The following is a 27,830-nucleotide window of genomic DNA, read 5'->3' on the forward strand; positions in this document are numbered from 1 at the left end:
GATTTGGATGGGGTAAAGAAGGACGCAGAGAATGACCAGGAAATGATGGAAAATGATGCTTGCGGTGCAAAGACCCTGTTTCCTCCAGCCAGCCTTCCCAGCTTGGTTAGCACCTGCAGACTCTCCCTTGTTACATTGACCCCGTCAAAAAGATAACAGCATCCCTGCTGCTGCCTGTCCCACAAATGTCCCACTGTCCAACACTGTGCCTCATGTGCCTCCAGCGGGGAGTGTAGGTCCCAGACGCTCAGCGCTGGTTACTGGGGTGGGGAGAATCAAAGGAGCCCATAATGGCGGTGTGCTTGGGGGCCAGGGCAGCCATCCTCATCCCTTGTCTGCCTGGCCTTGGTCCCAGCACAGCTTCTTCACTTGCACATGGCTCGTACCAGACATGGTGGCGCCCGCGTAGTTTTGCCAACCAGCTTGTGCTGCCCGCAGCTTACCGGCTCTCGCAGGACCATCGGGTCCACTCTCCGCAGCCACTCCACGCTACCCCAACTCTGCCGTCGGTTGCGAACACCCCTCCTGCTCACCTGGCCGTCTCACCGCACGGCCACGCTTTGGCGGAGCACCTGAGCAAGCTGACCTACTTGCCGCTCACGTTTCTGCCACCTCGTCACACGCAGTCCGCCGCGATGCTTGTGAGACCGGATGTCTCTTTTTCTGCAGCTCTCCTGCCATTTGGTCCACCGCGCTGCGCTAACTTTGGAAAGCTCATTGGGGCTCCAAGCAGGCTGGGCGCTTTCTCCTCAAAAGCGGCAAATCTTCGTCTGCGGGCAAATTTGCATTGGAGGCTGTGCTCACCTCCACCACGGAGCTCTGCCTGTCCACAGATGAGGCACGCTGCTCCATGTTGTCAAGCACATCGTCCAGCACGTCGTCCGACCTCCTTGGGAAAGTGACGCTCTCCATAGGGCGACTTTCCTTTGTACCTGCCGGTGGTTCTCTGCCTCTTTCTGCTGCATTTTTCCTGGGTGTAGGGAGACCCCATTTGATCTGCTCGCCTGTCTCCAGCAGCATCTCGCAGCCCTTCTCTGCCATAGCATGTGCTTCCCCGGGGTCCCCCTGGACACCTGTGCTCTGAGGCAGCTTGTCCGTCTCACCCTCCACCGTCGCAGGCTTCTCTTGTTACGCCAATTCCCCCTTCTTTGGTGTTCAGATCCAGCCTCTTACCGTCCTGCCCCATCCCACTTCTGATACCAATGTAGCATGCAGCCCCAATGGCTTAGACAGGTCAAAGAGACAACATTCATCTTGAACAATTTACTTGAACACCAGCACCAGGAAAACAATGTTCTTGGTCTGAAAACACCATTTTCTCCAGTACCTGTGTCTCCAGGCAGCCTTCCCAATCTGCTTAGCACCCCAGAGTCTCCCTCCCAACACACTCACAGTGTCACCCCATCATTTCCCCAGTGGTTGCACACCCACATTTCACATTTTTCCTACAATGCAACTATTTACAATAAGTGTATTCCCCCTCAAACACCACCAACGCGGGTCGTTACATTATGTACCCTTTTAAAACCTTCTGGATTTATTTCACTCCATCGGATATTTCAAAATGACATTTACACAAGCCGCCTAGCTGAGAGTATCGTATGTAACGTTGTGTGTGAGCCCACACCATTTTCCCGTGATCTAATGCATCTAAAGTGCAGGGTAAACGCCATATTTAAACATGTGCACTTTTTAAAACCTGTAATGTAAACAGCTCCTGTTGTAACTTTATATTTCGTAGTTAACTTTAGGATTTCTGAAGCGACAGTGTATTTGTGAAAATACTGCACTGCAGAGTGGACCCGCTAGGTGGAGCACTGCTAAAGTCGATGGGTCTTCCAGGTTCGCTCAGCAGCAGCAGACGGTAGCAGCTCGACTGCGCTGCAAGCTCCCGCGCCGTGGCTCAGCAGCGCCGCTCGCTCACGCCTGGCGGCAGCAGCCATCAGTTACCATATTATCAGAAGCCCTCATGACCGCGGACGAGCCAATCGGCTCCAGGAGGCAGAGTTCTCCCTGTGGCCGCCATTAAAGAAAGGAATCCGTGAATTCAAATGGAAACCAGCAGGAACAGAGACCGAAATCACACTTAAAATGAACAAGAAAACACACCTCCGCACCAGCTTTTGATCGCTTTTTTCCGACAAGATGTTTTTCGTTTTAAAATCGAATTCGGGGGCGATGGCAGAATAGAGAGGCGATTTTAGCAAAGACCGTTTAACTAAGCAAAGGGGGAGGGGAGAGTTGCTTCTTTGCTCTCCTTTTCTTTTTGTTTTAAGAGCATTTTCGCTTTTTTATTTTAACTTAACTTATACATGTATTTTTAACGCAGACGACGCGGCGACCGCGTTGCTTTTTATTTACCTGGCGATATATAATATACACATTTTTTGGTCAGACACGAGAGGAAGCGAAGGGTTGTTGAATTTAGCCAGCCGATTGTTTAAAAATAATTCGTGTAGCTTCGCTGAGCTGTATTAATCTTAGTGCAGAAAGAAGAGGAGGCGAAAACAGACGAATATCAGAGAAAAATCGTCCTTTTTTCTCGGAAAGTGAAGCGATGGCGTGCCCGACCCCGCAGTGAGGATGAGTTCTTGTTTCGTGCCGAACGGGGCCAGCCTGGAGGATTGCCATTCCAACCTCTTCTGTCTGGTGAGAGATTTAAAAGTGAAGGGAAAAGCAGCCATTTTTAACGAGCTAGCGCTGTTAGCTTTGCTGTTAGCTTCGGCGTTAGCCACAGCGGGGCGGAGGGGCCTTCACACGTAACTCGACACTTAACATTTATTCCCCACTTGTGTTTATCGGCACAGTGTGACTTATTTGGAAAGATGGGCTGCTGCGTGTCGCTTGTTTTGCTTGTCTTTAGTGCTCAGTATCAGCCGGCCGTCAAACTGCTTCCACTTGATGATAAACAGTTACGGATAGTTTATGTGCCAGCGATGCAAAGTTATTTATTATTTTACTATGCTATGGGCTGTGAATAATTCCAGTGTTCAGATTTTTTTTTTTTACACGACGAAATGTTTTTAGTCAGCCAGTGGTCTAAAACTATGCTCATGATCATGCATGCAATACAACATGAATACCTCAACTTTTTTGCATGCATGTTGTTACTAGTTGTTGCTGAATTGAATATTTTGTACTTTCAAAAACCTCTGGCAGCCAGAAAACACAATTTTTACCACACTGAATTGTTCTGAAATAGCGTGTGCTTTGAGCCTGGGCAGTGTGGCTGTTGTATGTGTTGGCAGTTTTGTTTTCATTTTTGTAAACGCCGCTATTTTGCTTAGTTTAATCTAGCAGTTCTCCTTTTTATGACGTTCAAGTTGTGTGCATAGCCAAATATTTAGGTCTAAAACCACGCAGTCTCTGGTATTTTTGGTTTTTGATGTGAGCCATCCAAATATCAAGCCAAGGCTTGGTGTGTGTGTGTAAGTTTTACAAGTATTGGCCTTTGAAATGTAGTTTTTAGTTGGTGGCCATATTAGCGCAACTTTATTTCTAACTTGGTGGAAACTCATTTCGGAACTGTTAATGAATAACAATATTTTTTTAAAGCAAGTTATTTTTAATTTCTTTTTTTTTAATTAGGATTGCATTCCACTTGGCCACTGAATGTGGAAGAAAAGAAATACATAAGTGGGTTTTCTTTATTATTTTATGACAGCGCCTCTAATCAGCTGAGCGGTTGGTTGTGTCTTTAACTGCCATCAAACTCATCCCACTGTGACTGTAACTGTTGGCGGTGGTGACGTAAACGCTCCGCGAGTACAGGTTCCTGTCCTTCTGATTGGCCAATGTAGGTAAACGTTTCGAGAGCACTGGCCGTTTTACGATTGGCCGGCTTAGGTAAGCCATAAAGTTTGGCTGATTGTGTGAAAAAAGTCTGTCTTATTTACACATGTCACCTCCAAAAAGAAAACTCTAGTGGAAGTGGCTACATCTGAATCCATGTGACTTGGATGAGACGAGGCGGTGGTGTATATCATCTTGCACAGTTTACCACCCGATGGATGGGGTGGTTAGTTGGATATGGATCCGAGGTGTCCCTCAGGCCCTCTTTGTTAATGTTAACCCTTTTTTTTTCAACAGATCTAATGATCTGTTAGCCATTTACCACACAGTGCAGGTATTACATGTTGCAGATATAGACTTTAGTTTGTAGAGTTTCTTTTAAAAAAGTGGTTTCAGAAGACAGATCTGAGCTGTTAGTGTGAACTCAAGGCTGTTTTTGGAAATGTTTAGGAATTTCTAGATACCTGCTTGTATTCAGTCTGCTACAGAAGGTTGTCACACAGTGTTGACAAGTTACTGGATAAATGCATGTGGGTGCACATTTCACACATGTTTATTGTGATTAGACTTGGTTTCTCTTTTGCTAGTTTCTTTGTTAAATTGTTTTGAATATTTGACTCCCCCCCCCCCCAAGAAAAATTGTTTGTATACCTCTGGTATAGTTTGAGGGTAATTTAGTTTATACTTAGAGACCAGTTTTGGCTGTCCAAATAATATGTGCTGGAGCAATGCTGCAGATTGTTTTACACCACCTGGTTTCATATATCATTAATGGTCATTACCAGATTATCTCTTGTGCCTGCAAAGATATTTCTGTTTACTGTGGTTTACAGAATTGTTACTGCCGTTAGAACACAGAACTGCTGCAGTGCTTGCAGTTAGATTTACATTTTCTCTAAGGAGATGCAAACAGAAGCTGTTACTAGTTTCAAGTCATCTGGTTTTGCTTGGAGGACATTGAGGGGTTTGGGGAAGTAACCAAGATGATCACCTGTTACTTGCTTCAGAAAAAATTGCTGCAGAGGACAGCTGTTTAGAGCATTTTTAATGGAGCGTGAAACCATAGTGCCCTGTGAAAGTGAAGATGAACAGAATGTTTTAGATCTGTAAATTTGAAATAGACAAAATTAGATTATATTCAGAGGGAAGAAACAAATTTCCTTCTTTCCTGAAAGCTCAGACTTGTTCCTGGGCTCCAGCCATGTGATTTGAAACTTGACTTTTTGTCAATTTATTTTTTCCCCTCTTCTTCTCTGGCTCAGCAGGAAGAGAGTATTGAGGGTTCTAACCTTCCCATAAAGACGCCCCAAGATTTATTTTGAAGTGACAGCTTTTGAAATGAGCATGAAATTCATAAACCAGAGAGGGAGAGAGATCTGCCTTCCTGCATCTCTGAGATAGTGAGTTCATGTTAAAAAGAAAAATGGATCCTGGCTAAAAGCATTCTGGCTCACTTGCTGATGGAAGGGCCATAGCCTGCACTTGTCCCCCTTCATCCACCCTGCCTGCCTGCTGGCTTTACACAATGCGTGGCGAGATTTGGTTTTGGGCTTTGCTAAGATTTTCAGAACAGTGCACATCTTTTTGCTTATTTTTTCCGTTACATCATAGTTTGTAGCAGTTTTTTCCCTACTCATGAATCCAAGCACTTGTCAGTGAGACGCAACTTTTTGTCTCTGAGTGATTGCCTGACACTAAGTATTATAGTATTCTATAGCCTGCAATTAGTGTTGGACTACCTGGTCTCAGGCTTCAAGGCTGGTGTTTTCCCACCTCCAGTGCAGATGTTGCATGTAAATTTACAGGCGACACCGAATCCTTGTTCTGTGAAAGAGAGTAGTTTTGAAACACTGATGGTAGCATCATCTCAAAACTTTGAGTTCATGTTTTGAGATGGAGGTTTTTTTAGCTCTGAAATATTTTTCTTTAATGGTTAGAATGCATGGTCTCATACAGTAGTTAGCTGTTACTTAGATTTACAGTTTTCAGTGTTATTCTTTAACTATTTATGATGAGAATTTTCAGTATTACGGTAGTGGGGAGGGAAAGAAATTATGACCTAAATCAGGTCTTAAGTTAGATAGGAATCCTTCATTCACTGGCATAAAGAGGACATTGCATAGCGATGTATTAACAAAGGCATAAATTAAGTGCCAAGTGATATTTTCTTGAGTGTTTATTAGATTATGAATTGGGGGTAGCACAAACTGACAATTCTTAAGTTCTCGTTTAAATAAATGTTAGATCTTTGAAACTGCATATTCATTTTCATTTTAATATTGATACTTATGAACAGCATTGGTATTCCATTGAATTTGATTTAAATTTTTCACTTCAGTGTACCACGCTGTACCCTGTAATACAGATTATTTGTCTTAAGTTACCACAACACTAACCATACACTGCAGATATTTACCGTGAAATTACTTTTGATAATCAGCAGCAGTTGTCAGTAAGCCTGTGTGAAGTCTAGCACAAGTGATTTCAGTTTTTTCTGTCGTGTTTGTTATGCAGATTTACAACACAGCTGAATTTTTTTTTTTTTTTTTTTTGGGGGGGGGGAAATCCAAGTACTTCTTTGCCCCACTCCCTTGTTTTTGAAGTAATCCATAACATGGTGTAGGCTTTGATAATTTAGTCCATTCTTGTAGCTTTTTGTTTGGTACTTGTGGATTACTATTGATTTTTTTTTTTTATTATGGAAAATCATATCTGAACTTGAAGAATTATTGAAAGGAAGTATTCTTTGAAATATGGGTGTTTTCCTACTTGCCTCTTTCATCTATTTATATAGCACCCCCCAGTTTTTGCATGTATTTTTCTTGTGTCAAGAGCAGAAAAATATGGCCTCTTCAGGGGATGCAGTAGAGCATAATGTTCCAGGTTCAGCACTTAATGGTGGTAGTGATTTATGTCCCCCTCTTTTTTTTTTTTTTTTTTTTTGTTGTCTCTATAAAGACAGGATGACATTTATATGAAACGGAGCCCCTGATGTGTGTGTCATTAAAAAGGATTTAGCTAGTCATACAGCTCTGTTTCGTAGCTTTAAATTCTTACACGGAGCCCGTTTATGAGTGCTCAGAAGTTAAGGGCTTTTTCTTGTGCTCAGATGAAATTAAAATGCCTGGGTAGCTCTTCAGCATTAGTGTTTTTTTTTTTTTATTTATTTATTTATTTATTTATTTATTTTTTTAAAAAGACCCTGCCCCCCCCCCCCCATCATCTCTTCCCTAAGTGTTCCCAATAATGCAATCCATAAAAGAGGATTAGCAACTGCTACTTAAATGCTGCCTAGCAGGCCTGTTTACTTAAAGGTGCTGAGTTGTTTTCTGCACTGCACTTGCTGTCACTCATACCCCCCCCCCCCCCCCCCCCCTCTCATAGGCCGACTTGACTGGAATTAAATGGAAGCGCTATGTGTGGCAGGGCCCCACCTCTGCCCCGATCCTCTTCCCTGTGACGGAGGAGGACCCCATCCTGTGCAGCTTCAGCCGCTGCCTGAAGTCAGATGTGCTGAGTGTGTGGCGGCGGCACCAGAAACCCGGCCGCCGCGAGCTTTGGCTTTTCTGGTGGGGCGATGACCCAAGCTTTGCTGAGCTCATCCACCATGAGCTCACAGGTAAGACAGAACCTTCACAAAAAGTCTCTCTTCCTTTTCGTTGCATACCACAGACATAACTATTCAGTTTACTAGTAATCGTGATGGTAGTACTTCCACATATTGCAGCTGTTTGAACTGAGATCTGATTTTTAAGATTTCTGGAATGGAATAGATGATATTTGACTTGGGTTATTGAATGATTATTTCTGCTTCGGCTCTGTTGAAGTAATGGCAAGAAGTGTAGAAATTTTTATTTTAGTAAACCACTTCTGTGTCGCAGTGCTTGTATTTTTTTCAAACCTGCTCAGATGCTCGCAGGTATACTGTAGCCGCTCCCTCTCTGACTTGTGCGAGTACTGACAGCAAGACAGTTTTCTGCCATGTGATCCTTATTGATGCATTTGAGCACTGCATGCCCAGTTGCTTAGAAGGGGCCACATGTAGAGATCACTGTAGTCTTTGGTACAGTTTGCTGAGCTTAGCAAGGAGACTGGAGAACCTTTCGATTCTTTAAAAAAAAACAAAGTAGGGCTATGTGAGGAGTCAGAAGTCTGTGGCTGAAGAACAATGCAAGACAAGGAACAAGTCTGAAATGTAAAGAGCACATGAATGTTCCAGCCTTCGTTTACAGTTGACTCCCACTCCCGTGGCCATTTCATTTGATGTACGTTGCAGATTGTTCCAGGTGCTGGAGTCACACCATTTTCCCACTACCCATTATAATACATTTTGCTGCCATTGTTCAGGCAGTGGAAGGTCAGGCCAAGAGAGCTGTCAGTTTAATCTTGTTGTTTGCACAGTAATAACCAAAAACACTGGTGTAAGAATATGGGGTACTTGTGGGTGTGATGCATGCTTTTATTAACTGCAGGAATGTGCATAAATGTTTGTGAAGCATGGAGAAAAGGGTTAAATTTTGAAAAGCAAGAGGTTGCCATTTGAGGATTCATGCCAGTTAATAATTTTTTTTTCTTTATTAAGTTTTTGGTGAAGCAGGCCTGTGTGTGGACTGTGCTGCTTAGTGACATGTTGGCATGTTGTTTAGCATGTTGCCATCCTGCAGTTCTGAAGCTGACCTCATACTCCATTTCCAGTTCCTGAAGGGCAGCTAGATAAGTCATCCTTCAATAAGAACAACTGGGTATTATTTGTAACATGTTTCAGACTAATGGTACTTTGATTTGCATTTTGAGTTCCATGAAGCCCTCTATCATGACATATTTGGCACCATGCTGCTTCTGCCACCTTCAGATGTAGTACTAGCAGTATTTGTGCTTTTCAACTTGAAACCGTGGTCGTAGTGCTTGGCAGAGTTGTGATGTTTTTATTCTGTTCATTTTTGTGATGTTGCCTGTTCTGTCAGTTGTTTACTGGTGATGGGAACAGTGATGTAATCTGTACTCAGGTTGTGGTAAACAGTCCCAAGCCTGAGAAGTCTCACTTGTTGGTATTAAGGTGTGTGCCTACACCATAGCGGTGTTTTTCAGTGGATGTAGGTAGAACTTGTTTGAGAACCCTTTCATCTTTGTTTGTGTGAATGTGGGGACTTCAGGCCATGAGGGCTGCCAGTTTAGCTCCTTCGACTGATTCAAGTAACCTATAAAGTTTGTGCAGAATGTGAATTGAAAAGATTTTTCACAGAAGTAGTTTTATGAGTTCTGTGTAGGACCCTCTGGCATTATGCAAAGAGGAGGTTCCTGTAAATGACAGAACTTATCAGGGGATATGTGTGAATCTGTGCTGCTAGCATTTTTAATGAGTGTCCAGTACAGAGTACATTTCATCTCCTGTGTAGACATTATTAAAGCCAGACAAGGTGAATCTGATGGTGTTCTTGCTGTGAAGGCTTCATGCCAAGCAGTAGGCTTACATTTCCTACTGAACACATCTGTTTTTTAAATCCAGAAAGTGTTTAGCTGAATTAGACTTGTTTTACATCTTGCGCTTATGCTAATTTAAAATTGCCAAATGCATTTGATTTGTGCTTTTTTTTCTTTTTTTTTTTTTTTTGGGGGGGGGGGGGTGTTTTTCCAGGCATACTTTACTGTATTTTTTCGTTTAGACGTGCACTCTTTGCATTGTTTGGTCACATTACTTGTATTATGGAAAATGAAGCAGTAAAAGAATAGTCGGCTGAGCTGTGCTTTCTGCCCCTGATGCTTCCCCCCACTGTGGATTTTAATGCTGTTCATCATCAAAAAGCCCAGAAGTATATGGGCACACTCCATGATAACCACTCCCATTGCTTTAGTATAGGTAGGCATCAACAAGCAGCTCTATATTCAAGGTTTCTGTGGTGTGAGTGGAGATAAAGTTTGGCTCATGGCACTAGTAGCGGAGAAAATGATACAGCCACCTGCAGTGTGAAACCACATGCAAGAAAGAATTCAGTGGAATGGCAGGAGTTTATAATTCCCTACATCGCTGTCATGGAGTCACAGTGAAGTTCTTCAAAAAATAAAATATGGTGAAGGGAAGCTAATGGCTTTATTGTGCTTTTAATGTCTGCTTTGTATGTAACTTGTCTGTTTTTAAAAAAGAAAAACTTGGCCTCAAAGCATTTGCCTTTGGGAGTCCATCCCTCTTACATATTTTTTTCAAGCTGGGGGAGGGAGAAGTAAAAGGTGTTGTGTATTTGGACCCTGTCTTACTGGAGAGCAGTATCCTTGGTCCACAGTGTTCTTGTTTGCTCCCTCATCAGATTAGTGGCTTGTGAAAGTCTTTAATTTTGAGTGGGTGCCATTTCTGAAAACCAGCATGCTACTAATCCCTTCTATCTTCTCTCCTTAGGGAAAATGTTGGTGTTGAGATCTTTTTAACACCTTGCTATTAATCACCATTCAAGAAGGGCCATGAGAGTGGGGTGTGTGGGGGCAGGGGTGGTGCACTGGGGCCTGTTATCCAGTGTTGGGGACTTGGCCTGTTCCTAACCAAACACTTGAGGGACCAGTTCTAATCTTTTCTTGGCCGTGCGTGGAATTATTCTATGCCGGCGAGTGTAGTCACTCAATGAAACGATACCCCTTAGAAGACCAAGCTGTTTGTTCTCATGTAGATTGTCCCCAAAGCTGTTGTATTTCTCCCTATCTAGTGACATGCAGGGTGTGGAAGTAAATGAGTGTAATTTAGCTTGTAAAATGACTACTTTTTGAGTTGAAATTGGGGATCAAATTCTGTCTTTGAGGGTAACTGCTCTGTAATTAACTTTTGCTCAGGTTCACCAGTCTTCCATAATGGTGGGATTTGGCAAATGTTCTATATGTAATCCCCCCCATCCCCAGGTGACACACTGGTACATTAAACAATGTTTAATACCCAGATCTTTTTGGTTGTTTGTAATTTTGATTACAAAATAATGTTTTGCTTGCTTATGTGTTAAATTTAAGCCAGTGAATTCTTGACCTGGGCAGTAGGTAGCATAGTAGTTATCGATGCCTCCTTTGAATGTGAGGATCACAGGTTCAAATCCCACCTCCTGCAGCTAGTACCTTAGAGCAAGGTAGTTAAAATTACCTTGGTATACAAATTTGAAATCACTGAAAGTAACTTTACATTTTAAGTTGCTTTGGGCAGAAGTGTCAGCTGATTAAATGCAAGGCTTTTTCATTTTGTCTTTTCAACTGACAGAGGTCTGTTTTACACACACCTGCATTACTGATGGTACCTTAGCTATATGCTTCTCAGTAGCCAAGGTTGCAGCTAAGATGAAGATCTTTGTGTTGATAATGGAATAATTCAATTTCCCAAGTCAAACCCACTTTTGAAGGTAGTCTGAGGGGAGAAAAGGTCATTGTATCTCTTAGACAGTTGGTCAGCACTCGCTTATTAGAGAGCCATCATGGAGGAGCACCTCGGGTGCTCAAAGTGAAGCTCAACAAGAGCCTTATGTGAGGCTTGTTGGTACAGATTGTTAAAGGAAGAGGGGAAAAATCACACAGACGCTCCCTTGGCCCAACAGGTCTATCTGTTGCTCTGTGCTTTGCTGTGTTTTGAAAGAGGGATCAGAAGTGCTATTGGTTCCTGTGTTTTAACTCAGCAGCAGTAAGTCCTTTAAAGTGTGGAGTCTGAACCTCTTGTTTGTTTTGATAATGGTTGACATTAAAAATTTTCAGCAATTTTTCCCTCCCCTTATTTATTCAAGGTGTGTAAGGAATAGTTTTTGGCAGTTTGGGAAGTCTGACTTACGGCATGGATACGATGAGAAAAATAAGTTGTTTGGCAGGAGCTCTTGGCAGGAGATGTTGATGTGTGGTACATGCAGGATGTGAGACTTACAAGGGCTAGGGTACATGTTCATTGAATTTAATGGCTCTGTTTTTGGTTGGGGACCTTTTATGGAGAAATTTCCCCCCCCCCCACCAGTTCCAATCAATGACTGGAAGTTGGTACAACACCAAGATTTTTTAGGAAGAAAGCATGGAAGATTTTTAGACTCTTGAGGAAAATCTGGTGGTTGGTTTGAGATATTGAATAGTACACAGTTTGCGGGTTATCACAAACACCAAGTTGCAAAATCTCAGTTCAGAAAGACTTCAGGCTGTGGCATTATTGTGCACTGGATAGAATAAATAGATTATTTTAATATTGAAGTAGGATTTACATTAATGTATTTTAATGTGACATTTAATGCCTAGATGAAGTAGTCATGGGGTATTTTAGCTGGATGTGATAATACAGGTGTGCGGAATACATTAGCCTTTTTGCAAGTAAAAATGCAATGCCTGTGTGCTTCAAAATAGTTAGAATTTGATATTGATACAGCATTTTAACCTTACTGTAAGGGAAGTCATTGATATGGAACAGTGGTAGGCATTGTTTTCCTCAAATAGTTGTCACATTTTTAACTGAGGACTGTTAATGTGGGCTTGAGGGAGAGGGGAAATCCTTTATACCCCAGCAGACATTGCCGTAACTTTCTGTTGACAAAATAAATGTGACTAAATTTAGGGTGATCTCTAAAAGCTTTGGAGTCAGATAGATATGGATGCCTCAACATGCTGTAATGTCTGCCTGGGAAGCCACATTCCTTAACTGATGACAGTAACTTGTGTTTGGCACAAAGCTTGCTGGATATTTATGGACCTAGATGTGCGGTTCTCTGAGCTGAGAGCAAAAGTGGTGCAGCATATGTATTCAATAAATGCCACTCCCTGTTTTTGCCCTTCTGTAGTCATAGTGAACTGACATTTATGAGAAATCAAAGTTGTTTTATTTTTAGATTGTATGGCTGCTTCAGAATGGGTCCCTTTCGGTGGTGGTGGGAGGTCATTTTGAAGCACTCCCCCCAGCGTGAAAGTGTATGAACAGCAGCCCAGTACTGCAGCTCGCTCTGTAAATACCTGGTAATTAGTAATGGAGATGTCAAGTGCCTTCTAGGGCTCTGCTTGTGGGCAGGCCTACAGCTTTGGCCCTGCCTCATGCCTGGAAGGATCCTTTGGCAGTTGACATTAATCGTTCTCTTTGACTGACTCACAGCATAACTTTGGATAGATACCTGTGGCTCTTGGGGCACCCACACCACTCCTGAGGTTATTTCTTCGAGTGAGATTGGAGGAAAGAGATACAGGAATTCTTAATGCCATGAGTGGTGCCTTTTGGGTCAGAGCCTCCTCCATAGTCAGGGGTTTGTTTTCTGAACCTTGCTTCTTGTAATCAAACCCATTCAATCCTGCCACAAAGACAGACACTGTATAAATCTACAGGAACAATGGCCCAGGTCTCTAAATTAAGCCTGGTTTAGCCAGGACTGGACAAGCGGCTTCAGACTGTGCGTGCGTGCGTGCGTGCGTGCGTGCGTGGCTGAGCGGCTGCTGTTCTGTACTCCACAGAACTGCTCTTTGGGTTAATTGGGTTAAATTGGAAGGATGACTGACTCGTTTTGGATGTTATTGTGTCTGAAGTTTTCTTCGTATCATATCACTAGTGAAGTTTATCTTACCTGTTGAGTCACCTTTATGATACTTTTTAAGATATCTTTGTCACTGTCATGGCTGTTTTGTTTATTAAGATAAAGTTTTCTTGTTTGACTGTGTTGGGATGGTGGTACATTTCAGACGGTTTGATTCCCTCCAGACTCTTCTGTCAGTGGTCAGAAAGGTGGAGAGGGACACCAGGCAGGCACAACAGTCAATACAGATGGCTGTGGATCAAGCTGTGATGTCAGTGTCTATGAAAATTGTTTTAAAGGTTCCCCTTCTTTAGTAGTTTAAAATATACCTGACAAAAGTGAAACAATTTAGAGGCCTTCATACAGCCCCCCTAGCATGGCTGTTTTCTAGGGTCTCCTGCCTGCCCTGTTGTCTCGCTTGGCAGATTTTGGGTGGACGCAGCAATAAGGGCAAGGCTTTGTTCAGAGAGGAATTCAGTTCAAAGTTTGTGCTGGCCCTGGAGCCCAGTGTTGCTGCAGAATATGCACCCTGCTTCCCTGTGTCTCTCGCTTTAGCTCTGCTTTAAGCGGAGGAACTGAGTTTTGCACTTCGGTTTTGTTTTGAATTTGACTGAAATTGAAAGGCCTTTTTTGTCAACTGCTGATTCTCCATTGCTGTCTGGTGGAAAAAGTTTTCGGTTTTGTGGAGAAGCTCCTGGTGAGGTACTTGAATAGTTATTAGTTACTTGAAGTTTAGGGAGTAGGTACTTGAAGATTTGTAGTGTTTACCCAGGTTTGTTTCGGGTGCTTTTGACTTCATGAAAATTTCTCAGTTCATTTTACTGGAGGAGCCAAAACATGAAAGTTGAAAGTCCTGAAATAGACAGGCATTCAAGGTTTTGTTCCCTTACAAATAGAAATAAATACTTCCAGCATTTGAAGTGCAAGTTTTTGTTCAGAATGGTTAGCAGGTGATGCTGGATTTCACATCAGTCCAATGGCTGAAAGGTGTAGGATGCAGGGCTGCGGAGTTGGTAAGCAAAACCTTCGACTCCAACTCAAGCAACCCAGTAATTGACTCCGACTCCACAGCACTGCCCAAAAGTTGCATATTATTTTGGCGGTCGACTTAGCCGGTGAATATAGGCCTAAACTTATATTATACCTCTAATTTTTGGGGAATGACTTATATTCCAGATAAACATTTTCCAGCATATATGGTACGTTTAGTCAGAGTTGGTACATTTTTTCCAACTCCAGTAACCCAGTAGCTGCTTCTGACTCCACAGCACTGGTAGGATGTGTGGGATTTAGGTAGATGAGTTTGTTGGAGTACAGTGCAGATCAGGATGAGTGGATGAGGTGATGCAATATCAAGGGTTACCTGGATACTTCATACTTGAAGGTGAAATGTTAGATGTAAATACTCAATACTTCCGTGTGACCATTCATGATGGGATCTGCATGGCTTTCTTCTTGATCCTTTTTAAACATGTAGGTATGAACAGGGGTTCATTCAGGTAGTGCTTTAGTATTGTAAATGCTAGAATCTGTTCCTCTTAATGGTCCAGCACAGCACAATGGTCTGTCTGCTGAGGGAGTAAGAAGGGAAAAAATTAAATTTGTTCTTGAATTTCTAGTAAATGGTGGTAATATTAGAATATGCACATCCACCGAAAGCAGGCATTGATTTGGATGAAACAGTTCATCCACCATCCATTTGTTTGTATAGGATATTTTTTGTTGAATATTTTTCTGGAGCAAGCTCTCCTTGCATTCATTTTTAGGCTGGCCCTCAGTCACTCAGAGAAAGTACTACTCAAATCCTGTGTGAAAATGTCTTGAAGTGAAAGTGTGTATGAAATGCACTTGAGAGCTTCTTAAGTGCTTCAAGTCCTGAGTGGTCCCTGACAATGAGATTACTGCCATAAAGTAATGACATTGTGGATGAGGATGTCAGAGTGAACCTTTCTGTTACCAGTTTAGATCTTGCACCTGCAACAGTTAGCAGCTGCTACAAGTCTGAGCCAAAAGCAGCCATGTGTAAATATGGTGTTTGTTGAGATTTTCTGGAAAACAGACTGTTCAAGTGACAGGCGTACATGATCTCCCACGTTGGGGCTGACATCGACCAGTTTGCTTAGCTGTGCAGTGACTAGGTAGCAGAGGAGTTCAGAAATTGGAGATGTCACACAAGGTCAGACGGCCATTTTGCACTCTGGGAGCCCCATTTTACACACTAAGGGTGCTGCTGCAGGCTTCTGCTTGCATCCCCTTTTATATTTGTGCTGTTTTGTTTCTCCTGTGTTGAAGCACCAAAACCTATCCATCAGTTTGTTCTGTGTTCCAAGTTTGCACTTCAAGTTTTCACTTCTCACAGAATTTGATTCTAAAGGAATTTAGAGTACTGTTAATTGGAATTTATTTCATCTTGTTTCTTGCTATTTAAGGCTGTAGGAATCCTAAAAGGGGAGACTTGTCCAGTACTACTGTTATGTCGTTTACTTCTACAGTGTATCAGTTGGCGAAGACTCCCGCTCAGTACAGGTGTGGCAGATGAGAATACTACACAAAATGTGGACAATGTGACATTTATTAAAGTTATGCACAAAAGCTTTAGAAAGAAATTTGGATGCTACATTTGTATATCATAAACATCAATTTCACAAATGGATGAGTCTATTAGGAAAGGTTTTGTGTTTCCCGATTGCTGAATTTGCTTGGCCTGGAGTGTTTGCATAGCTTAAATCTCGTGTGACAAATTACATTTATTCATTTAGCAGACGCTTTTCTCCAAAACGACATACGTCTTAGAGAAAAGACAATTTGTGCATTACATTAGGAGAAGGAGAGATGTAGTTGCAGACATGTGATTAAGTAAACTTAGTTTTTCTTTCCACTTTATGCACTGATGATCATCGCACGAATAGGTGCATAAAACTCAGAATAGATGAAGCCAAATTAAAGCCGGTAAACCCAAGCTCTTATCAAGCAAGCAAAAGTAGTTTTAGTGGTTAGTTCAAAGTAAGAAATCAGCATGTTTATATATTCATGAGATTTTTTTAAAGAATATGAAAATATTCTTAAATTTGTTAGTACACTTCATTCTTGCTTCATCAAACTAATGGAGGAGAGAGTGTCTGTTCATGTTACTGTCTGGTTGTTCCAATATATTGATTACTATACGTTATCAGTTTTGCAAGTTATAATTTTTTTCTTTAGTTGTACATTTGAAAATCATTTTAAATATTTAAGTTGAGTTTTTAACAATTTGGATTTCACTTTAATTATGGAAAAGATGTCAAATATTTTGATGCACTTTCCCATCATTCCATTGTCCAGTCACCCTTGGTCCAGTCATTTTGGGGTGAAGTGTGTTTTTTTGTTTGTTCATGTGAACTTTTATTAGTAATTTTTGTACTTGGCGAATTTAAGTATTTAAGTCAGATTTATTATTTCTGTCATGCCTCACCTAGATGATTGAAGTCTTTCTTGAACCTAAAAGTTTGAGGTAAATCTTGGTTCCTAAAATGTTGTGCAGCAGAACAAGGTGTATAACGGTATTTATTTTTCATCTGATGCATTAAGATGAACTTGCACTGTCTCCTGTCCATGTTGGACAAAGTCACTGATGTGCTCTTCTTGGTCCTGCAGCTGAGGAGGATGGCGCATGGGATAGTGGCCTGTCGTATGAGTGTCGCACACTCCTCTTCAAGGCCATACACAGCCTGCTTGAGCGCTGCCTCATGAACCGCAGCCTTGTCCGGTTTGGCAAGTGGTTTGTCAAGCCCTACGAGAAAGACGAGAAACCTATCAACAAGAGGTAAGGACTCCTCAACACTGGGTGTCGAGCAGATGCCATAGTTATGTTGGTGGTTGTAGGTTCAGGTTCTGGGTGACAACCCTGCTGTAGTGTCCTTGAGTGAAGTACTTAATATGTGGCCATAAGTGGGTAAAACTGGAAGTTGCTTCAAAAAAAAAAAAAAATTAACAAAATGAATTGAATTGTACAACAGAATAAACCTGTGTGTTGATCTCAGGTATACCCATGGCTCATAACCTGTAGTCATGGTTGAGCAGCCTGTCTGATGAAAGGTGGATGTTGAATAAGTGTCTGGTGAAGCAACCCCCTTTCTCTCCAACGTGCTGCTGTTCCTGGAAGCACAATTCTGCGCAATGGACTATCTCCTGGGCAGGATTTGCTCACAGTGCCTGCACACCTCGATAAGAAAGTGAGACTCAGGCGAAGGGGAGCATGTTGTGCTTCTTTTCTATGCGCGCGCGCACACACTCACACACGTTGGCTGAAGCCACTTCTCCCAAGTGGGGTTGCAGCGAGCTGGAGCCTAACCCGGCAACACAGGGCGCAAGGCTGAAGGGGGAAGGGACACACCCAGGATGGGATGCCAGTCCGTTGCAGGGCACCCCAAGCGGGACTTGAACCTCAAACCCACTATAGAGTAGGACTTGGCCAAACCCGCTGTGCCACTGCGCCCTCCCCTTTTCTATGCTCGCTGCCACATTTGCGTGGCTTACAAGGATTTTGCTTAACTTCTTATCTTCATACAGATGTGTATTTTTCAGTGCTGGGGAAACTCAAAGCCTGTTTGCTTTGCAAACTAATTTAGACTCTTGACTGCATGTAGGTACTCTGTGGGAATATCTTTACACAGTGGAAATGTAAAGCATGATTCCCATGGTCTGGTGATGACAGTCTGTTTTGCTAATAAAGCTGTAATAGTATTGGGTCTCCATGTCCGCTGATAGGTTTGGTTCTCCCAAGGTACCTGGCTTGTTCTGGGGAAAGGTGCAGGGCTGAGTAGGCCATGTCATGGTGCGAGAGGTTAACAAGCATCCCTGCATGGCATTGTTATCTGAGATGCACTACAGGACCGGGACTCCTTGCTACCAGGATCATGGCTCTCCTTGAGTGTGTGCCAGGGCTATAAATAGATTTCTAGTTGATGATACAGAAGCATGCTGCCTTTCTTAATTCAGTCCCTTTGTTTTCCTGGCTTTGTGCCAGACAGGTTCAGTACGACGGTTCAGGTTTGGTTTTGTGGCTGCTTTTGTGTTACCACGTTGGAGTTCAATCTGTACTAGCAAATTATATATTTTTCCTTCTCTGGAAGCGTTTTAGGATGCTTTGTAGCTGCATGACTTTTTTTCAGGTGTACTTCACTTTCTTTTTTTGCAGCTTTATTTCTATACGTGTGGGTACAGGACTGCAAACAATTGACGTGTCTACTGAAAAGTATCCGAGGAAAAAGAGCTCAAGCTAGGGCTTAAAGTGCCCTGATATCATAAGTTGGCTTAATGTGGCTATAGTGTGTTGGGGTGTAGAATGGTGTGGAAATGCAAATAGTACACACTTGTTGATGTTATACACTAGAGAAAAGGAGAGATCACAAAGTAACTGTTTACATAGTAAATGTGCATTATTGTGCATGGTGTGCTCAAATAATAGGACAAGGGCCATTGAGTTGAATTTTACTCATTGCCATAACTTGCATGGTTTTTACAGTAAGGGAGGGTAAAAGAGTGGTTTATCATTGCTTTCTTCTGTGCATGTCTTTGGGTTACCAACATGGGGAGAACCTGCATACTCTGCACAGTTGGAGTCCAGTTTTGACACAGCTCAGTCACTGTGGCACATCTCCTAACCACTGTGCCACTGCACAAGTAACAGCTTAAATTTGAACAGTTAAAATCAGTGGTTAAAAGGTTCTGTTGAGCTCTGCAGAACCTCCCTCTATGCTTATGAATCAGTTTTTGTTGTGTTGTGTTGAAGTGTTCTGCTGTACTTGACCTTACTTGATCCAGTGATGGATTATAGTGATGCTGCTTTTGTGTATCACTTGTACATGCTTAAAGGTTATAGTAGCTTTGTTTTGTTTTTTTTTTTTTAAAAATCTTTTTTCCCCTCTTTCCCTTTCAACTTTATGATGGTCAGCTGGCAATAGACATTCAGCAGAAACCATACTTCGAATTTTGAATTTAGATTCTTTTTCCCGGGCAAGCCCTACATGGAGTGATACTCTCTCACGATGCTGGGCAGTGACCCACATCTCCTGTCACGCAGAGGTGTGTATTATATGCATTATCAACTTACGATATTTTGAATTTATGATGGGTTTCAGGGAACGTAACCCCATCGTAAATTGGAGACCACCTGTACATGCACAGGTTTGCACGGTATATTTGGTATCTCAGGTGAATACCATACAGGTCTTAAGGTATTAAAGACACAAGTTGATATGTCTTTGGACTGGAGGAAAACTGAAATATTTCAGGTGAATTAGTGACTCTAATTTAGCCAAGTGTGTGAGTGAATGTGTGATTTACCTTGCAGTGTATTGGTGTCTTTTCCAGGGTGTACCCTGACCAGCTTACTGCACTGCAATTCTGAGATAGGCTCTGGATAGTGATAGCCCTGACTTGGGCAAGTTAACAAAGTGATAGTAACTAAAAGAAAATGTTACTTGCTCTTTAGGGAGTTCTATTTGTTCTTCTGTGGCTAATGAATGGCCAGCTAGCTAAGTAATTACTACATTCTAGACGTATGGGGCATCTGGCTTTCTAACAGGTCTGTGGAGTTGGTACACAAAACGTATGACTACGACTCCAGTAACACAATACAGGCAGTCCCCGGATTACGAACGAATTCCATTCCTAAGTCTGTCTTTGTTGGATTTGTACGCAAGTCGGAACAGTTAGGTACGGTTTGTGTCTGTCAGTCAGTCAAATGTTTCTTATTCATCCGTCAGTTGTTAAGGACCGCTTGACCCGAGTGGGATTGTGGCGAGCCGGAGTCTTGCCTAGCAACACAGGGCTTAAGGCCGAAGGGGGAGGGGACACAGCCAGGACAGGGCGCTAGTTCATCGCAAGGCAGCTCAAGCAGGGCTCGAACCTTGGACCCGCCACACAGCGGGCACCGGTTGAACCTGCTGTGATGTTTGTCTTAGAAAGGTACACGATATACTATATACTATGCATAAAAACATTTAAAGAAACACTTCCAGATGCACTAAAACATCTTTAACATGATATGGTAATAATAATAAAAATGATGATGAATGTAACTAGTGTTTGTAATAGAGAAGGCTATAAAGATAATAAATTACTACAGTATAATAAAGGAAACAAAAAAAATTAAAGCTAAATACAGTAACACACAACGCTGTTAACAGCAAAGTGGTCTGATTGGGGGGGGAAAAAAGGAAGTCTTTGTCCTACTTCGGGCTCACGCACTCTGTCTGCAAGCTGACGAACCACTGTAGATGCGCACTGTTTTGATGTGCATCGCAAAGCAGTGCCCCTTATTTGTTATGAATACTTGTATGTTATTCAAACCTTTAATATTGTAGGCTCTATGGGAGGTGGTTCTTAACTATGAGTTTTTACATAAGTCTTACAGCTGTAACCTGGGGACTGCCTGTAATTGCTTCCGACTACACAGCACTGCCCAAAAGTTGCACGTTATTTTGGGGGTTGACTTATCCAGTGAATATAAGCTTAAACGTATATTATACCTCTAATTTTTAGGGGTCAATTTATATGTCAGCATATACGGTACATTTAGCTGAGTCGGTACATTTTTTTCCAACTTCAGTAATGCAATAATTGCTTCTGACTCCACAGCACTGCATTCTAATGTAGAGAATTTTGTCATTCAGACATCCAAGACTACCCTTGATCAGCAGCAGCACTGTGGAAATGGTTGTCTGTTGTGTACAGCTTAAATATGCTGTCGTGCATCTCTAAACTAACCGATTAGGTCAAGTCTCTTGAGGTTGGAGGTCTCGCTAACCTGTCATGTCAAATATTTTTTTCTGCATTTGGCATTGTCATCATTGACCTGTTTAAAAATGAAGCTGAACTTTTGTTTATCACTGAAATATACTTTACCATGTGCTTTCTTCTGTGCCCCAATAAGCAAGTCTTACAAGCTGTAATTTTGGAGATGTTAATTGGCTGAACTTGAGAGAAGGCTGGTGTAATTTTACATGAATTACAGGTAACATTACAAGTTATATTTTTTCATATCTGTTACGGGGGAATTACTTACATTATTCTTACTAGTTTACAGTCCCTCTCAGCATTGAAAATTAGCAGAAAAAAGATTATTGACCCAGGTAATATTGTTAACTGGGGCACAAGTACACTTAAGGTACCATTGGCTGATAAACAGGCCTAATTGGAAACGATATTGTGGGTGGATGCGGGGACATCAGTGAGTTTGATACAGGAGTCATTTAAACATTACTCTGTTGGTGATTGATTGAGGAAGAGTGTTGTTTCAATGGTTCTGCTGTTTGGGTTTTTTTGTTTTTTTAATCTTGTTGTGGCTTTAATTTTTCCTAATTGATAGAGTATCCTAAGAATCTATTTCAAATAAACATGAATGGCCTTTGACTCCTTTTATTTCTTTATAAATGTTTCTTCATAAATTTTGCAAGCAACAAAAGGACACAATTGTAAGAATTCTTTGTTGGCTCTGGATCATTGTTTTTGCTGGCTGGAAAATGATCTTGCGGTATATAAATATTTCAGCATCCATTTTTGTGTACTTTTATCCAGAATAAAATCCAGCGCACTGAATTAAAATTGTCATTTTTTCTTTTCTGGAAAAGACATGACAAAAATGGCTTTTTTATGTTTTCCGCAACCATGCTATGCTGTGTGTTGCCGTTTGCTTTTATGGGGAGGAAAGCAGAAGAGCATAGTGTTCTTGAGCACTGAAAACATTGTTTTATTAGGGTAAAATCTGGTGGCAGTATTTAAGATTATGGATAGTCTTCTCTAATCCTACTGTTATGCAGAAGAAAAACCTATTCCATCAGTTTTTGGTGTCGTTAAAGACATGAGAAGAAGGTGTTGCATCGAGGAGAAATATTGAGATCTCCTTTTTTTTTTTTTTTTATAGGAGAGTAGAGCTGTGCACTTTCTGTTTTCACCATGGATTTATTTTTCCTTGCAGCTCTCCTCTCTAGAGCAGCACCCGCAAAGTTCCCATGGGACCTCTGCCCTGCAGCTCTCCAGTAGCCTCAATTCATCATCTATTGTACATGTTACCGACACAGTCATTGGCTGTCAGAGAGTTTGCGTCTTTATCTCATTGGTGTGACTGGACCAGGATGTTTAATGTCGGAGTAATGTTCTAAAATCTTTTATAGAGTTGACTTGTGGATGGTTTATATATGGCCCTCCGTTCTAGGCAGGTGGCAGGACACAATGATAAACTGCAGAAAGAAGCAAAGCCTATGACTTGTGGAGGGTGAAATACAGTCAGACATGCACCTACCTGTAGGCTCTGGCTGTGTCACATGTGCTGTTGGCCATCTGCCCTCCAAGCACTGGATAGCATAATACAGTGTTAGTTGTTAGGGGGTCTTGATGTGCATGTTGCTGTGTTCAGTGAGAGTTCTCTGCTGCTGCTTGTGAACAGAGGTCATCTGTCCATCAGTGGGCCGCTGATGTAAATTCATTTTGAATGAATGCATTTTGCAAATCTGTACTAGGAGCCTATTTTATGAAGTCTGAAGAATGGTGTGTTATGAGGTTTTTCATGCAAGTTATATTTCAGTCATTGCCATTTTCTTTAAATATGCAGAAGTTTAAACATTCTACAGAACTTTAAATTTTGGAAGATATTTCAGACTAATGTAATTTTAAATTGAAATAATTTTAAACACAACTGTTTTCCATGGCTGTGAAATATGTTTATTATACATGCCATAAGAGGGTAGGATACCTGGCTGGGAGAGAAGGCTGAACTTTTAATGGTCCACCCCTCCTCAGAAATGTGGAAGGTCCACCTCTTTCCGTGACAGCTTCCTCCGAACCATACCTTATGAGTAAAAAGAGTGTGTTCTTCTTTGAAGAGTACCTATACACCCTGAGTCATGTGTAGTGTTTATATTTCTGAACTCCTTATTTATTTGTCTCCCAGCAGCTTTTTTTAGTGTATATGAGCATAAAGTATGCTGCTAGCCTTAGTCTTTTTCTGTGTAATGTACCTGACTAAGTGATAACTGGCTTTTTGATTTTGATGAAATTATGCGCATTCTCATATGCAGTGAATTCAGTAGAGTTGGTTTTTGATTTGGAAAATAAGCATTACTTTTTTCTTTTATTCACCTTTCCGTACACTTAGTAAACTGCAGCTTTCCTGCTCCCATTATGGAAACACCCTGCACGTGTGATTTTAATGTGCCCAGATGAAGTATTCCATACTGACAGGCTGTCAGTCCTGATCTAGAAATTTCCTGTTTTATACGAGGCCACTTTAGTCACTCTTTATGGCTGCTGCTGGAGCTCTGCCAGTGCAGTGTGGACAGGCATTTATAGACCTTGCTCCTTTTTGGAGAGGCCCAGTGTGCTGTGCTTATGGACAGAGAGGGACACGTTATACATACACACACAGTGAAGCTTTAGGGTATCGTCGGCTTGTCTTTATGGCCGTTAAAGTGGTGCAACTCTAACTGTGCCTGGGGGTGGCTGCAGGACATAATGTGGCTGTGGTGACAGTTGTGTGTCTTCATGAGCTGGTGTTAGGTTGAACCATCAGCTGCCCCATAGTATCACCTGCACTGAAATGTATCAGAGGATTGCATGTTTCCATTTCTCTTCAGTTATCTTTGCAAACAGACCTGTACCATTAACTCTAAGGGCTAACTGTACCAGTTCCATCAGGTAAGGTGGAACATACAGGGTGGATTCTGAAGAAGATGCTGCATGTTATGTCATCAGGTGTGTAGAAATAACATCATATTAATGTGCTTGGACAGTCCACTGGAGGAGTGGCAAGTGCCATTTCTCCTGTGATGAGAGGGGACAGGGAACAGGCCTGTAAAGTAGGACAGTGTAGGATAAACAGCCCAAGCCACAAGTCTAGGGCTAAAGCGCTAAATTTATCCCCCCCCACCAGTCTCTCTAGCAACACCGATTCCAAAGAGACCAGCACACACCATGTGATCATCCCTGTGGAATATCATGTTGCTAGACAGACCTGAGGATGGGAATTGTAGCACTTTGGAGTAGAAAGCTGGGGTATGTATGATGACTTCTGAACCCACCCCCATCAGTACCACCCTCCTTACCCTGACCAGATCTCCGTGCACATCTGAAAACGGGCTGCACAATCCTGATCCAAATAAAACAAGAGTTTCTCCCTGCCTACCCCCACTCCTGTAGAATAAGGCATTCATCTCATTCCAAGCTGTTTGTTTTCACTGAACTCAAGAGTGGGAGGAAGTTGTCACTGCAGATCCATCAGGCTTACTCCTGCTCTTGTGCCTTTGTGAGAGAGACCCTGGGGTACAACCTAGCTCTATAGTGATGTGGGTTTTCTGACAAGCCTGGTGAGCTGCTTCTCTGTAAGGTGTGTAATTACCACATAGCAGAGCTGTCTGAAAGAAGAGCATAATATGACAAACTCATTTGGGTCAAGGTCACAATTTCTGTCTGCCACCTAGCTTCACGAAGGAAACCTGACTTTCTTGATTTGTAGAGAGGTGTAGGTTGCTGAATGAATAAATGTAATGTAAATGTTTTGGTGGAGTCCATTGCCAGGAGTTCCATTTCACACCACAAAATCCTCAAGCCATTGGATGGGGGATGGGAGTACAATCGTGCCAAGGATTGGCATCAGATGGATGAACATCAGTCTAGACACCCAGGCCTTTGGACTGCTGTGGCTTTGTGGAGACTGCAGGTGAAGGAAGCACGCTCATTGTTGGAAAATCTTCAGCCTGAACATTACCTTTCCACTCAATCTAACAGAGAAGATGTCTCCTACCATTCTGGCAAAGTACAGCCTGAGGACTCTGACTTTATATTTGGCTTTTAAAAATGTTGCTATTACACCAGTTCTGTTGTGAACATTAAGACCTGGAATGGTAGCATGAGCACTTAGGCTGCTAGCAGCTGGTAAATAATGGTATGTTCCAAGGACTATCCTCTGAAAGTGAATATGAGGGTTGATGACTGTAGTGTGTGCCCTCACACAGTGAAGTTCTTGAAATAAAAATTGCCAGAACTTTCCCCAGAAACCAAACATGCAGCTATAAAAGCCAGCACAGTCAGTTGCCCCAAGGGAAAGCATTCATATCAAGTGTCTCCAAGGCTTGAAAACTCATTCAGCATCTGCAACAAAGTGATTTGCTCCAATGCCAAGAACAGTGTCACTCCCCCCCCCAAATCGCCAATCGTACCACCACGGTGGCTCCATTATGCTGCCTTACTGAGCTGACACATCAACATCTCAGAGCTGCCAAAACACACTAGCTGCCCTGGCTCCAAGGCAGTCCAGGGCATAAGCAACACTGAGTACAGCTTAAATTTGCAGGGCTTAACAGCAGCAAGAGGCCCCAGGATTTCCCAGAGTGCTGCACAGGGGCTCTTCCTTGAATGGGGGCGTGTTAAGCCGCGGGACGCTTGCAGGGTGATGTCACATCCCTAATAGGAATGCTACAAACTTAAGCTGGCCATTTTCCTTGGGAAACATGCAAACATCTCAATCATCTAAACAGTTGCTAAAACAAGAAGACTGCCAAAAATTTCTTCTGTCCATCTCATTCCCCCCCACCCCACACTGAGATCCCATCACATAAAGGAAGAGGCGTACACCAAACCCCAGAGTGCATGAAAACTGCAGCGTAGCAATGTCTCTGTGTGACTGAGGCCCATGGGCTTGTTTCAGCTGAAACCAAGTCCTCACCCTGATCACCCCTTTGCAACCCCTTCACAAACAACACCATGACAAACAAGGCTGGCTGTCTGACTTGGTCCCAGCATGGGCGTGTAAACAAAAAAGGAACGGATAGGAACAGAAGCAGAAAGCACTCTGCTGGGGGGGGGGGGGGTCTGCAGGGAAGACCACTCACCCCTTTTAAACTGATCAGTGCTCCAGCAGTTTGTTCAGTTCACGAAGCTGAGATACAAAGATGAAGCTGGTATACCACACCTCAAAAACAACACTAAAGCAGAATAGACACAGCCATGTGGGACTGCATTAGAAATCTGCAGGAAGCAAAGAAAGGGAAAGACCTTGTGTATCCAGAACACACAATACAAACCGGCAGTTCAGGAAGTGTGAGTAAGAGGTAGGGAGACATTGCACATTCCACAAATGCTTGTGTCCTCCACGTGCAGCTGAAGGGAAACCTCCGGTTCAACAGGGATCGAACTCAAGGAAAATAATCACATCCCCTTCCACTGGCTGCCCAATGGCAGCAAAAATGTGCCAAGGATTCACCAAACCACTTCTCAACACTTGCCACTGAAAAGTTACTGCCTCTCCAAAAACAACTGGATATTTGTCACCTACCTGTGAAATATTTGCATTTTGTCTTTTTTCTCAGAAGATAAAATCTTAATATATTTACTTCAGTGTGTATTGTTCTGTCCTTGACTATAGTATGCGACCCTGGGTGCAGGGAACATTTATATACACACACACAGAGTCTGAAACCGCTTGTCCCACGCAGGGTCGTGACAAACTGGAGTCTAACCTGGCAACACAGGGTGCAAGGGTGGAGGGGGAGGGGACACACCCAGGACGGGACGCCAGTCCATCACAAGGCACCCCAAGCAGGACTCGAACCCCAGACCTGCCAGAGAGCAGGACCCAGTAAAACCCACTGCACCACCGCATCCCCAGGGAACATTTAGAATGGTTGAACTAATCCGGCTGTTCAAAGTTTTTAAAAAGAACTGATAAAGGCATTAATGTTTAACCTATCTGCAGCTACACTTATTTTAATCTCACTTGTATCCCTTGCCTTTCTCTACCTGGCTTTCCCATTTTATGAAATTGGAAAGGAATGTCAGGTCATCAGCACCTTTTTGGAATGACTTTTGTAATTTTAAATTATTTGTTGAATCTAGAAAGTATGTGTGGGTGGTGGATGTAGAAGTCATTGTAGTTCCTTCTATTCTCAATAGGTGGCAGTGATCCCTTTGGTTTTCTGCTCTGGTTAGGTCTGTTAATAAAAGAGGGCTGTGTGTGGGTAAAGGTTTTTGAGGGGGACCCTGGTGTTGGCAGGCTTGTGGTGTTCTTCAGCAGTTTTTGTTCATTTTCGCCACTCATCCAGCTTATTCCAGTTCTTTGAAAATTGGCTTCCGCATTGCACCGGTGCCACATATTGGCCTGTTTGGAGCATGATGATGTTGTTGTTGTTGTTGTTGTCGTTGTTGTTTTTTTTATGCATATTTTGCTTACATTTTCATTCCCCAGTGACAATCCCTTGTAGTAGAAGTGTGGCGGGGAAGTGTGTGGTCGATGGGTTGCATTATGTTCTACACCACTGACTTTGGAGAAACGTAGGAGGTGCAGGTTGTCCTTCTGCTGCCCTGTTTTCACAGCAGTGAGGTTCTTGTTTACATCCTGGAGGAAGACTCTCACTTCCTGTCCTCTATAATGCCACCACCTGTGTGACTGCACTGGTGGGACAGAGGAACCCTCTGCTGCCTGCAGGGCATATTTGCACACTACTTTCTAATTAAATTTTGGTTGCCGTTCTTGGCAAAAGATAACCTATCCAGTTTTTTCATTATGCCAGCTTTGCA

At 42.5% G+C, this 27,830-nt stretch overlaps 1 protein-coding gene across 4 annotated transcripts in view; it reads left to right on the plus strand.

Annotated features, from left to right (window-relative positions):
• The first annotated feature begins 1,993 nt into the window (after positions 1-1,993).
• med13a (mediator complex subunit 13a) overlaps positions 1,994-27,830 on the plus strand; it is a 48,848-nt gene continuing 23,011 nt past the window's right edge. For all 4 annotated transcript variants that reach the window (XM_029251141.1, XM_029251143.1, XM_029251142.1 and 1 more), the window contains exons 1-3: positions 1,994-2,649; positions 7,177-7,411; positions 16,914-17,082. In XM_029251141.1, coding sequence (XP_029106974.1) covers positions 2,584-2,649; positions 7,177-7,411; positions 16,914-17,082 — 470 coding nt within the window. In that variant the 5' untranslated portion in view covers positions 1,994-2,583. The remainder of the gene's footprint in view (positions 2,650-7,176; positions 7,412-16,913; positions 17,083-27,830) is intronic.

Source organism: Scleropages formosus, chromosome 4 (genome assembly GCF_900964775.1).
Source record: "Scleropages formosus chromosome 4, fSclFor1.1, whole genome shotgun sequence".
NCBI classification, from domain to species: Eukaryota; Metazoa; Chordata; class Actinopteri; order Osteoglossiformes; family Osteoglossidae; genus Scleropages; species Scleropages formosus.